This window comes from Camelus ferus, chromosome 15, assembly GCF_009834535.1.
Source record: "Camelus ferus isolate YT-003-E chromosome 15, BCGSAC_Cfer_1.0, whole genome shotgun sequence".
Lineage (NCBI taxonomy): Eukaryota > Metazoa > Chordata > Mammalia > Artiodactyla > Camelidae > Camelus > Camelus ferus.
The window spans coordinates 13811175-13825860 of NC_045710.1; the positions used below are offsets into that span (position 1 = coordinate 13811175).

General features: G+C 38.7%; 1 protein-coding gene across 3 annotated transcripts in view; it reads right to left on the reverse strand.

Annotated features, from left to right (window-relative positions):
* The window catches only part of LDAH (lipid droplet associated hydrolase), an 82369-nt gene that overhangs the window by 5369 nt on the left and 62314 nt on the right, over nt 1–14686 (reverse strand). For 2 of the 3 annotated variants that reach the window (XR_004326168.1, XM_006179462.3), the window contains one exon: nt 10475–10557. Coding sequence is in view for 2 of the 3 variants with exons in the window: in XM_006179462.3 (XP_006179524.1) it covers nt 10475–10557 (83 nt within the window). In the remaining variant the exon portion in view is untranslated. Of the gene's footprint in view, nt 1–4786; nt 5545–10452; nt 10558–14686 lie in introns of those variants that run through there. The other variant, XM_032497104.1, reaches the window with a different exon arrangement.

Sequence of the window (14686 nt, forward strand, 5' to 3'; positions counted from 1 at the left end):
GAGTCAATTACTAACAACTAAACTTTGAGTTGCAGACTTATTCTGAAGCACTTCATAGAGATTTTTCTGGTTGTCACCTGGGGTTTTAGTTTTGAATGCTACAAAAGATCTGTGGCTCACAGACTTCTCACTTAATTTACTCTTCCCAGTCTCATATTTTTGCTCACTACAACTGTTTCTGGGCAATCAAAGCCTAAAAGCCAAAATTCATTTTGCCAGGGCTCTTAGCAGAGTATGTAGTCCCTTTTGTTTCCTGGAGGACAGGAGAGGCTGGCAGTTGCCTGGTTCTTTTCTCCTGGTGCCAGTCTCTCGACAGCTCTAAATGCTGCAGCCTCACAACCCATGGGTGACTATTCTGGCCAGTCATGGAAAATAAGTTTCTCAGAATTTCTCAGCAACCATCCTGCTTACAGCTTCCCCTTGAAATACTGTTGGGAGAAGCAGCTGTCTGCAGGCATTAATGATCACTCTATAAATAGGGCTAATAACTTTAAGTTCTCTCTAAACCACTCCCTACTCTTACCACCAAGAATCCTTTAAGTTATATCCAGGAAACAGTGTCTGGAACAGTCATTACGCACAGTTATTCAGCACTTCCTCAGAGTATGAAACGGTGTTGAGAAATCTGGAAATTCAAAATTCAGACTTGGGCTCATGTCCACCAGGTCTGTTCCTCTGCCCCAGGGCACTCTCCTGCCTGGAGAGACTGGGACACTGAGAAGGGTACTCTGGGAGTCCTCACACCAGTACAAGCTATGATGCTGAGGTCTTTGAAAAACCCCAATACAAAAGGGTCAACCAGAAGGAAGCAAGGCAGAAAAGACCTCCCCTAATGAGGGCTCTTTGGCAAGGAGGACAGCATCACTGTGGCACCTGCTGGTGCTTTCCACCTAACATTTCAGAGACTATTTCTATGGAGTGTTCACTTATCAGTGATGCAATTATAACCTGAAATATCTCCACTGAGAAGCCCAGCTTGAAAAGCCTCGGCACTGGGGAAAGGCCATCCCTTTCCTCCTGCATGAAGGCATCAGAGAGTTGAGCAGGTATAATAAACGTGGATCACAGGGACCCGCACCTACCTTCAGATATCAAGAGACAAGTCCTGTCTAACTAGTCATGGGCACGAGCTGCCCAAGGCAAACACTAGGAACCGTATCACAAAGTGATGTCAGTGATCAAGACAGTGTAACAGCAAGCATCCTAGATTTCCCATATGTTCACCTGATTTTATTTCTCCATCCTCCATGACCAGTAATTATTTTGAGGGGGCTGTATTTGGTTACATTTCTAAGTGATAGTGGGGTACGATCTTTTTGTTTTGGGTTTGTTATTAACTTTTTTTTTCTTTTAAAGTTCTTCTTCAGGCCATATTCACCAAAGGGCTAAGAAAATCTTGGCTTACAAGGTAAACACATGGTTATTTCTAATGCCTTTACATACACTGGCTCAAGATACTTCCTGTTCCCTATAGATTAGAAGTCGCAGGAAGTAGATCTGAGCAGAGGACTCTGCACCTGTAACCCTAAACAGGAAAAGGAAAAAGTATGGGGTGTGTGGAGGTAGTGGTGGGGGATGGGGGAGGACAGGTGAAGTAGAAAGAAAGAAATAACCGGACACCAAAGCACAGTGGTTAAGAGTGTATACTATTATTACAATGATATGTAAAAATGAAGAGCAACAAATAACAATGACCTGATGAAAACTGAGAATAATTTGCCAGGCTCCATGCTAAGTAAGCTCTGTGTTCACTGAGTCCTTACAACAATATTCTGAGCAAGGTATTTTATTCTTATTTTACAGAAAAGGAAATTTAGGCTTAGAGAGACTAACTTGCTTAAGTTGAAACAATTAGTGAATATAACCCAGTGAAAAACTGAGCTATAAATTCAGAGACAGCATTCCTAACCAGTACCTTTTACTACTATTTACAATTAACAATAAATGGATCTGTGGTAAGAAAACACAAAATCTGAGGACTAGATCTACCTTCCCTTAAAGTCTCCTCAAAGTCTACATAGTTCCTCTGAGGTGCTGCATGTCAAGGGTGATAACTATTGTCAAAATATTGGAATTGTTAATTAAGAATCTCAGGCTATCAGTAAGATGCTTAAATTCAAAAGCTGATTAAGAAAAAAAATTATTTCCTGCAGTTTATTTCTCCTTGGCACTTGCTTTGATATCCAAGAGAGTTGATAAAAAGTATATATATTATTAAGATGGAAATTATTTTATTTCCCAATTATTATGTTAAGTAATCATTTATCTATTAAACACACAATTTAATTTCCTCAGGTCTAGATTGTGACTGCCCAAGGCTGCGCTTCTACTTCTTCCTGTACACCTTCCACAGTGAGTTGGCATGACGGTTCCTATAATCTCTATGCTTACAGACATATTTTCCTTTAACTCTTTAGTTGCCTCTAAGGAGACATGTCCCTGCTAAAATGTCCCTGCAAATTGCTGCAGCTTATCTCCATACTGAAGCCACAGTTGTCTTTTCTCGTGTTTTTTTTTACCCCCCACTATCTGCTGCTGATACTGACAGATTCACAGCATCTTCACCTCAAATAACTCCAAACCTGTCTCCCATCTGGCACTGGCTAAGTGGTTGAAATTCAGAAGTAAGCAAGAGAGCTCTGCCCTGGAGAAGCTCCAGAGTAGGGATGTACACAAGCACATACAAGCTGGCCCTGAAGTACAACAGGCAGAAAGAGATGTGAACAAAGTACTGCAGAAGCCCAAAGCAGAAAACCTGACTTTTGCCCTGAGGGAGTCAACAAAGCTTTGTTTCAGTATACATTACTGTATGCATTACAATAGCGGATTTATTATAAGAACAAAAGTAATATTAGAAACCATCTTATGATATAAGTTTATATATTTGATTTAGCTAATAACTAACAAAAATCACTTTCAATGATGTATCAACATCTTAAAGTATTTAATATGGAAAAAAAGCCACACACATAAATCTGGTGATAATAAATATTATTCAGCTATAGAAAAAGAAGGAAACCCTGCCATTTGTGACAACATGGATGAACCCTGAAGGTATTATGCTAAGTGAAGTCAGACAAAGAAAGACAAATATTGTATGACTTATATGTAGAACCTAAAAAAAGCCGAATTCATAAAAAGAGAGAACAGATTGGTGGTTGCCTCTACCCAGGGGGTAGAGGGTGGGGGAAATGGGTGAAGGTGGTCAAAAGGTATAAACTTCCAGCTATAAGGTAAATCAGTTCTGGGGATGTAATGTACAGCATGGTGACTATAGTTAACATTATATTGCACATTTGAAAGTTGTTAAGAAAGTAGTTCTTAAAAGTTCTCATCACAAGAAAGAAAACTAACAAAGTGAGGTGATGGATGTTAACCAAACTTGTAATCATTGTGCAGTGTATACATGTAATCAAATCATTATGTTGTACACTTTAAACTAATACGACGTTATGTGTCAATTCTATTTCAATAAAACTGAGAAAAATCCCTACCTGGACTACTTCTCTCTATTTAGTGGTCCACTAGGACTACAGGCATTACAGAAATTACTGGAGAAGAGCAGTGGGCTGCTGCTTCCACCCTCCCCCCAAAGTCAGACACGTAAGACTCCACCTTGCAACCTTAAAGGAAACCCATCTGTAACACAAGCATCTTTGTTCAGTTATTTAAAAATCCTATCCCTCTAGGGAACAAGGGATAGCAGTCACCAAGCATTAACCTTTCATTGCAGTCTTTCTGAGCAACCATTTTTAGAAACTTGAACAATGCTAAAGGGAGACCGGTTAGAAAAATCATTTTCCAATTTACATTGTTTCCTTTCTTTCTTTTATCCAGGAATGGCTCCATTACCGTTCTTTAAAAAAAGAGAATTAAAATCCCTAAAGATGAAAAAAATGTGGTTGAGGACAGAGGTGACCACACAATCACTGAGCCCTGCTCCCCCTGCAGGCATGGAGGGGAGTAGTGGGAACTGGGCGACGAAGTAGGAGGAGGTCCAAGCAGGTTACTGATGGACCGCTCTCTAGTGGCTGGAAAACAACCACACATTAAAAGGCTTGCAAAGTGGGGCTCTCTCCTTTCTGCATGACTCAAGAGTAAAAGGCCAGAATCCACTCACTCCCAAACGGAAGTCACTGGGCCATCTAGGGACTAGCTTTGTCTCTTTCTTACCTGGGAATGGGTGAGAAGCTGACCCAAGGCATCTATCTTCCTCTGGTGAGGCAGCAGAGTAGGAGGCACTGGGAGCAAATTTATCCTCCTGAGTTTCTGTTTCTCCCTGTGTATATGCCTCAGGAAATTGGCAGATGTACTGGAAGGGTCTTGCTTAACTAACTTAGAGAAACGGCCAAGTCTGGCTCACCTGAATTCTCTGTACTAGGGTATTGGACCCAAATCCTGGTAAAGATTAAGTACTACTGTGTTTCCTTTTGCTGCTGTTCCTATACAACATCTCCCTTAGGCATCTGATGGGAAGTGGCTAGCATAGGACTGGGGCATTCCAGGGTCACTTGGCAACGTATTTAATATTACTAAAATCTTTCATTACAGAATGAAAGTATCTGAAGGGGTGTGTAGGGGGAGAAAAACTAGTCAAAGTCTTTTTAAATACTCAGAGGTATATTAGGATATAATTAACTTTGTAATAATAATAATAATAATAATAATAATAATAATAATAATAATAATAATAATAATAATAATAATAATAAACATTTATTGAATGCTTAGTACATGCCAGACACTTATAAAATCTTTTTATGAATTATATATAGCATACTTTTTGGAACAACTGTATAAGAATAAACACTATTATTAAACCATTTTATTGATGAAAAAAGGAGATACAGTGAAGTCGATTAACTTAACCAAGGTCACATTAGTCAGCAGGTGGTGGAGCTGGAGTCTGAACCTTGGGCTGTGACTCTGAAGACTCTCCTCCCTAAAATACACTCCTCTTCCTTTCAATCCTGCTCCACAAGAGAACTCAAGTGTATGCTAACACAAGTGCCTAAAATGAAGCTCTCTAGGCCAAGATGATCGAAATAAAAACAAACCTATCTATTTCCAGGATGATTATTATATTCTGAACTGGCTTCAAATTAAACAGGCAGAACTAACACAATCAGTTTCAGGCCGAGGTTGGCGGAAAGGCAGTCCTGGTTAGCCGGTCCAGGGAGTGCTTCCTGTGCTCTGCTAAGCGGGACGTGTGCATGTCCGAAGGATTTGCATGCCCAGATCTGCAAACAACTGCGCAACATTTGTTCCCAAAGGCAGCATGTGCCTTTGGGCTCAGGTGGACTAAGCAAGATGGGGAGAGAGCCATAGAAGGGTCCCTGTTCCTGAGGACACTTTGCCCCTTTCCCAACCGCACTGAGGCCCCAGTCTGGCCCTCTGGGGACAGGGGCAGCACCGCTTTGCAAGAAGTCCTTCCACTGCTGCCTACCTTTGTCCTCTCGTTGGGAGCAATTTCAGACTCCTATTGACTGATAGTGATGTTCAGATTCGGTCTGGCAGTAGCGCACACCAGCTGTTTCCATAAGCCTAGGCCAAAGTCGGTCACGGCAGTTTAGAATTTCCCTCCTAAGTGAGTTTTAAATGAAAACTTCAAATTTCTAAACCAAACACTAATTCATTTTTCTATGAGTGAGACATACATCCCCTTGTAGTTTAGAGCAATGACAGAACACAGGAATGCTGAACTCCTATTTGCCTCAGACACACCAGGTGCCTCATAAAGCAGAATATACCCCAGGGGCTTCTAGAAGGACTGGGATTGCGGTGGTGAAAATGTACAGCTGATTCTCTTGCTTTGGTTTATTCCATCCTGGTTCTCATTCTCATCCCTGCCCCCTCCACTCCCATCTCATTTCTTAGCTCCTCTCCTTCCTCCCAACCTTTAAGCTGTGTTCCCCAAGGATCAACCTTTAGGTATCCTTTCTCCTTATACTTCCTTAGGTTACCATTATCCATGCTCAGAACTTCTAACATATCCTCATCATTCCCAAATCACAATTTAGCCCGGACTCCTCTCCTAGGCTTCACACCCATATATCCGGCTACCTGCCAGACCTGTGCCCACTTGGATGTCCCACAGGTATCTCAAGCAAAAGTACCGAGATGACTTTCTCAATCACTTCCCATAACTTGCTGGTGCTTCTTCTTCCAGATTCCGTATTTTGTTTTGTTACAGAATACAAATACAGAAAAATAATCTTAGACCCCCATCTCCATTCTCTCATATCCTATGAGGACTAAGTGTCTTTGATTCTACTTCCTAAATATTTCCAAATTCTACACCCTCTCCACCCTGCCCCCAATTCCACTGCCTTAGTTCTTGTAAAAGTCTTCTAAACAGTTTTCCTACCCCAAATTTCATTCTTTCCCAATATTCGGATACACATTTTCCCCCAAATAATTCCTGTCACTGGTTAATCTAGCCACTTTCCTAGGGCTAACTGATATGGACTGGCACCTCTGAGCTGGCTGGCTGTTCACAGATGGCATATATTCTGTGGGTTGGTGGCTATGTCATATGGTTGTTAAACATTCTGAATATCACCCTGATTATCACCCACTTCCTTAAACCCTTCAATGGACCCCTCACAACTCAAAATAGTCTCTTCAGTATAGCATATCATGGCTGCTTGTTCTCGGGCCAGTGCCCAAGCCACAGTACCATGCTCCCTAACCTTTTCTAGTGCCTCAAAGCAAGGCTTCTTCACTTGGGGTCTACAGGTCCATGGATATGCCTGGCAGTTGGAGGGAGGGAGGTAATGTAAACTTGAATGGGAAAAAGATATACACACACACACACACACACACATATATTTATATACACACACATATACATATATTGCTAACCTCTAACTCTAATTTAGTATTTCCTTCAATTATGAATACAGGTAACAAGTCACAGAAGTATTAGTAGTACCTATGTAGTACCTATATTTTGTCATCTATAAAATTATTGAATTTTCAAATTACAGAAAACTTGCTGTACATAACTAAAAATTTATTTTTGCACATCACTACAAACTTGCAATGGTAATTCTGATGGCTATTATATTTCATTATTTAGTCTGTTAATAAAGATGTACATCACAAATTTGTTTATTATACATCACAAATTTGTCTTTAATATATTTTGATAACTATACTTTAGTTTTTTTTATATTATTGTATCTCATGTATTTATTTCATCACTTAAAAGTATTATTCTGAGAAGGAGTCTGTATATGACACAGCCAAAGAGCTCCATGGCACAAAAAACGGCTTAGAATGCATACTCAAATGGCTTCCCCATCCATCCATCTAGTATACATTTATTGATTGCTCACCAGGTGAGCATAGTGCTAGGCCATCAGGGATACTGAGATGAGAAAAACCTTCAAGGTGGGTGAGAGGGGAAAACTGATCACTTAACCACTGTGTGATAAATGCAAAATTATAACTTTATATATGGAGCCATAAGCGCTGAGGAGGGGGGACATCTAGCCAAAACCAGGGGCTGGGGAAAGCCTCTTAAAGATGACAATGGAACCACGTCTTCAAGGACAGGTAGGATTTAGTCAGGTGGAGAAAGAACACAGTCGATGATGCCACAGCGCTCCTACACAGTTTTGGAAACAACTAAGAGCCTGATATATCTGCTCTAGGAGAGGGAAGTCACTTTATGTAGCGCTGAAGCACTGTCTGACACCATGGGTAAAGTCTTTAGACCTTGGAAAGACGGAAGGAAAACAATCAGCTTCCAGAGACTTTTGAGTTAAAAAGATCCAGTTCCCTCAAGAAGATAAAAAGTTCTCTTCATGTGGAAATCCAGTGGTAGAAAATCTGACTTTAGATTTAAAGCCTGCTGATTATGGTATAATTGTTTCCTAAGGGAGGAGAAAGAACCCAAAAGCCATCCACGCGATGTAGCAGGGAGACTGTTTTTAGGTAAACTTTCCTGTGGCTTCCTGACTGGATGACACAAAGATACATTTTTCAGAAGTTTTAAAAGTTGAATAACTGAGATATACTGAACAATTCTACAACAAAACCTGTGGCTCAAAACTTCTTTACAATGGGCAGTCCTGGATAGATGAAGTTTCTGAATGTTTGGGCTGAAATTGAACAGAGTATCCTTGACTATAATATCTAAAATAGGGATACATCTTGTCTCGGGAACTGACTTCCAAGTTTGAATAATTTTCAGAGTTGGTTGGAAGGCAGGGGAAAACGCCCAGTATTTTTCTAGAACTTTGTGCCCTTTTAAGTTTCCTTATTTTCTCAAGCAGACTGGGACATATGTTGATTCAATTTTTACCAATATTAAATTACAGCATGTTTCCTTTTTTTTTTCCATTACAGAAATAAAAGTTGCAATAAACTTCCTGTCTTTCTGTACCTTGTTTCACTTAGGAATTGGAATTGTATTATTCTAGCGGAGAGCTCAAACTTAGCTGGTAGAAAGGATAATCAATTCATTGCAGGCAGTTTTGCATCATTAAACTAAATAATGCCTTGCTTTCCCAAATTCCACAAGTACATTTAATGCTATCTTAAAAAATAAAATAAAACCATTCCCTGTAGTTGGAAAAGTTTAGTCCTGTGACTGTGTGTTAATATTAACCTTGAAATGCCTGCCATCTACCATTACACCCCCATATTTCTTCGATAAAAGTTTGAGTAAACTTATGGTCCTGACACAGTTACCATGAACAGCCCTCTATCTGGGAATGATTACACTTGCATATGGATTTAACTTAGGACAGGAATAAGTTAGCACCTTCCTTTGACCTCTTTGTGAGCACAACATACAAACAGAATCCAGAAATGATGAGTACTTTACAGCAGCTGGCTTCCACAGGTGTACGATGGGCTTTGACACATGATGGATCTAGTCATTCAGCAAGTGTGAATTTTGGAAGTGAGCATCTGCCAGTCTTATTATTAACTCGGAATTGAGTTGTTTTTATGAATTTCCAGCCTTGAGAACTTAAATGCATTTTTGAAACAAATACACTTATAATTTATCTAAAAAAATAAAATACTGTTTTCCTTGTATTTTCACATACTTCAATGACTGGAAACAGTTGAAAGCCCTGGAGAGAGGGTCCTTATGAGGCCCCAACCTCCTCCATTAAGCTAGTGATGGTTTCCTTCTGGCTTCAAAATTTCCATCTCTAGCCAATTGCTATTTTAGAAATATGATGACCACTATGGCCAGAAGATGAACACAGACTGGCATTTTCAAAAGTATTCTTTGGGACCAATATTCTAAAAATACATTTTTAAGAACATATATATTTCTTGCTTTAAGATAATTCACAGAAATATGAATTAATATTACAGGCAATTTTAAATCAAATGTCTTAAAGCTTACGAAGAGATTCTAAACCCCGTGGGGTATCTAAAGTTTTACTTGCATACTATAGGTTCCTGGGCCCTGTAAGAGCTGGCCATGCAGTGGGGCTCATTCCACTGCATCCAGCAGATGTCACAGTTCAGCACCAACTGCAAAGCTCTATACTAGCACAGTCCAACAGAAATAAAAACACACATGTAATTTAAAAATTTCTAGTAACTACACTTGAAAAAGCATAAAAGGAATGGATAAGTTTACTTTTAATAATATATATTATTTAACCCAACATACCTAAAATATTTCAACATGTAATCAATATAAAAATATTAATGAAATATATATATATATATATTTTTGGGGGTACTAAGGTTCTGAAATCCAATGTGTATTTTACACTTATGGCACATCTCAATTTAGAGTGGCCACAAATAACCACTTGTGGCTAGTGGCTATCGTGTTAGGTGGTACTGCTCTATCCTATTCAGGATGGACAGACAAACGAATGATGCCATGGGAGTACCAGAGCCAGTTAAATCCTAGGGTGCTTAGACATAATCTAAACCATTGGCCCCTCACAGTTTCAGAGACTGGTGCTTCCAAATATGTTTGCATAAGATTCTAGCACTTGCTGCAGCAATTCACAAATGCTAAATATTTCAGTTGTTGCCCTTCTGGATATGCTTGTATAGAAAATTGGTCTTGGTGTCAGAGCTGGACATTCCTACTCGAATGCATTTGGAGAGCAAAAAAGATGGGCACACTGAGTCATCAGATCATAGTGATGTTAGTTCTATCACAGTGTTTTACTTATATTTTAATATAAGTTATTTATTCCATAAATATTGTTGAGAGTCTTCTTAGTAGAAGGCTCTAGAGAGAAGTATTGATTCTAAAAATAAACCCAACAAAAACAGGTGGTAAAACATATTTAAGTAACTAGGCAGTCAGCTTTACTTACTTTCTGTGCAACTTTCAAGGACTGCATTAATGTTAACTAGAAGTAGAACTCCATCTGAAATTTACAAACGCACAAGGTCTAGCAGAGTCTAACCAACTCTAGCCTTTCACCCTCAGTTAAGTATTCCTGCCCATCTACTCACTTTGCAGCACTGAAGTGATTACCTTAGACAAATGTTCTTTTATGGTTTCGTTGTCTCTCTTCACCACCTCCATCATTTCTTGGCTCCCAAGGTAGGCAGCATTAACTACATTAAAAAAAAAAAAAGCAGACACTTAGAATATATAGAACGAACACAAATGTCAAATAGCAGTAGCTCCTGCCCTACCCTCTCCTTTCGGCAAGCACTATCTGATGTGAGACATTAGTAAGGCCAAGAGAGGCATGTGAGTCGGGCGACATGCACCGTCCTGGAAACAAGAGCATGTCCTACAAAATGAACCTCCTCTCACCCTCACCTGGCTTTCTCAATAGTAACTTCTAGTAGTGTGATGGCCTAATGCCAGATACCGCAGCAGATGTGTGTAACTGTACCTGATTAAGGTATTTTTATGATTTAAGGATAAGAAGCACAAATTTTGACAGATAAATCATGTACACCAGGGAAACCACATACAGTTACTAACATGAAACTGTCTTGTAATTTTTTAAAAAAGGACACAAAAAGAGTGTTTATTTTAGAATGGGTTTAAAGGATCTTTAAGAGTTGTTAATGAGGGGTAGTCCTATCATACTGACCGCAAAATAAGCAGAGTGACCCTCATTTTCATGATGTCAAATAGAAAGAGGAAGAAGGGCAGAGAGAACATGGATTTATGTGACTTTCCGATACAGCTATTCAAATTTTCATTTGATTCTTTGTGCTTTGATTTCCACTTTGATTGGTATTATTATTATAACTTTGCTTTCTTTTCGGCATCATCTGCCTATTTGTCCTTTCTTTTATTTTTAATCTTTTGTCATTTTATTTTAAGTATGGCTCTTGAAATCTTCAGTGGACTTCTTTAAAAAACACAACTTGAAAGTCTCTCTCTTAAGTAAAGGGACTTCACACATTCATGAATACTGATAGAAAAGATACTTGGTCTGACTCTAGCCCCTAGGCAGAATAAAGTAAATAATAAAGTTCACAGCAGTAATTAATGAAATAAAAATCAGAAAAACAATTGAGAAACTAAATGAAATCAAAAGTGAGTTCAATAAAACTGATAAATCTTTAGCCAGACTGATCAGGAAAAAAATGTGAGAAGACATAAAACATTACCAGTATCAGGAAAGAGAAGTGACACCCCTACAGATACTACAGACATCAAAAGGATAATCAGGTAATTTTGTGGATAATTTTATGTCAAAAATTCAATAGCTTGGATGGAACAGACAGTCTGCACAAATTTTAAGCTCACTTGAAAATAAATAGATAACCTGAATAGTCTTATCTCTGTTAAAGAAATTAAATTTGTAATTTAAATCCTCCCCACAAAGAAAACTCCAGGACAAGGTGAATTCACTGGTCCACTATACTAAACATTTAAGGAAAAAATAATATTGATTCTATATAAATTCTTCCAGAAATGACTACACATATATGGATATTTAATTTTTGACAAAGGTAACATTTTAGATCAGAAAACAGGTGGTCTGTGGTAGACAGAATTCTAAAATGACACACATAATCCTTGCCATTTACAATTCTTTCCTTCTGAGTAGGGGTGAAACCTGAGAGTATGATGACATACTACTCCAGACTAGATTATGTTATACTACAGTAGAGATGACTTTAAGGGAGATTATCCTAATCTTCTGAATCTCCTAAGGTCTAACCTAATCACATGAGTTCTTCAAAATCTGAGTTTTCTCTCTGGCTAGTGGTAGAAGAGGAAGTTAGAGATTCAAAGCACTAAAAGGATTAAATGCACTGCCATCGTTTTGAAGAGGGAGCTCATGTGAAAAGGACCTGATCGTGACCTCTAGGAGTTGAGAGGGACCCTGCCTGACAGCCAGCAAGAAAATGAGGACAGCAGTCATAAAGTCACATGAACTGGATTCTGCCAACAATCTGAATGAGCTCAGAGGTGGATTTTTGGATATGCAAAAGCATAAAAGAGGCCTCTGAGATCCAGGCAATGGTGATTCTTGAGTTACATGGGAGTTTGCTTTCTGATAATTCACGGAGGTAAAACATTTATGTTTTAAGCACTTTTCTATAGTGTTATTCTTAAATTTGAAACATATAAAAATTCAAATAACTTTGTAAGGAATCTTAGATTTCTAAAAGTAAATTTTCCATCAGGGAATGTACCTCACCTCACCTTTATTCCTATTCTTTTCTTTTCTGGTAATTCCTCATCCAATTGTACTTTTTTGCTTGTTTGTTTTTAGAAAGTAGAATACCAGTTTCCTTTCCAGTAATTGCTCCAAGGAAGCCATCTTTTTCATTCCTCAGAAATGCTCATAACATAACACAGTGGTCAGAAACAATAATACCAAATAGAAGTATAATTTCCTAAGGGGAAAACACATTTCTCCTGGCAATGACTGTCAACAGCATTCCTGGAAACCCAGCAGAATCCAGTTTCAAGCACCACAGTGAAGGAAATATCTAGTAGCAGGAGTAATGGAAACAAAACACGAAGGGAAGAGAATGATTTAGAAGAATGTTACTTGTTTACCTTTATTTCATTACAAATCTAAATACAGGTGTAAAAAAAAACCTCACCTGAGTCTAACGTTCTATTTTATTTGCTATGATCATCTTCTGAAATCTGCTTAGTGTTGAAATATTACTACATGACTTCAACTCACAGTAGTGGCTAAAGGAATGAAAAGGGTGAGGGCTACAGTTGGAAGACCAAGGACATTCATCTCACAGGCTTAATGGTACCATCAAATCCCCCAAGTACACACAATCTACAATAGAAGGATGCCTTCCATTTAATTCAATCACCTATCTTTTTTTTTTTTTAATTTGAGGTATGGTTGATGTACAATATTATATAACTCTCTTGGATATACAACATACTGATTCACAATTTTTAAAGGTTATACTCCAATTATAATCATTATAAAACAATGGCTGTATTCCGTGTTGTACAATACATCCTTGTTAGCTTATTTATTTTACGGATAGTGATTTTTGCCTCTTTTTCTTTTCTTTTCTTTTTTACTGAAGTGTAGTTGATTTAGAATGTTGTGTTAGTTTCAAGTGTGCAGCGAAGTGTTAATCACCTATCTTGATGCTGTTTTTCCCGTCAGGAAAAATCCCGACTTATCTTCAAGTCCATATTTGTCTGTCTTCTCCTTCCTTACTTACCTAGGTGGAACTGATCTTTCCTCTCTTGGTACCATTCCTGCCCTGTGTTCCTAACTGTGATATATTAAAACTCTTCACATATATCTCCCCTACTATGCTGGAAATAACCTAAGGGGAGCAGCTATATTTCATTTATTATTCTCTCCATGATTATCCAAGTGCTTGGTTCACAGGTGTCAGTAAGGGTTGTTAAACAAAATAAGTGGGAAGGGACTGAACTGGTGATTTTTTGTGTTTTTTTTTTTTTCTTTTTTGGGTTGGGGGGACATTGGGGAAGAAGGGTCAGAAGGAAAAACCTGCTGCCTTCCTTGAAGCGGTGTGTGAGCTGACATCACAATGGAGGTCAGAACTGGAGGCTGAAGCACACTGACATTGGTAAGCCAAGCTGACAGGTACTGGTATAAAACGGACAAATCATTGCAGGCAAGAGGGGCAACCTAAGAGCTTCTGCTGAGACTGGCCCCAAACTAGGCCACATGAAGCACTGGTCACAGCAGTGAGGGAAAACGCAGAGGGAAGTAAAACCACAATTAATGATACAACAGGAGGTTGGGGGAGATGTAGGAACAGTTTTCTGAAGTAGAACTTAAGGGATAAAAGCCAAGTTGCCCTGCTGTTTTGGTGGTACGTGATCTAGTACCACTAGCAAGGTTTTCAGTAGAATGCCCCAGTTTGTTTTTGCCATTATGTTGGAGAGACAGAGATAGAGAGATGGTGCTGAAGCAAAGGGAAATACTGGAGATAGGCACAGTTTAATTAGGGCAGGTGAATTTTGAGGTAGGAAATCTCCCATATGTGAGTGTATACATTACTGTAAAATGTGATTGTCACTCCTGGTCTGTTCTGACCAAGATATTATGTCTAGTCACTTTGATTTTCTTTAAAATGGCTATTAGGTTCTATATGTCCAAAGTATGTCACAATGTTTACAAGGAAAAAACCAATCCCTTAAAAAATGCTCATTACAAGATTTGCTGGATTAGAAATAGGACTTGATACATTCACTCCATGATGGGATGGTGGCTGAGGACGGTAGCAATTAGTAAGCACACAAATAGAGGGGAAA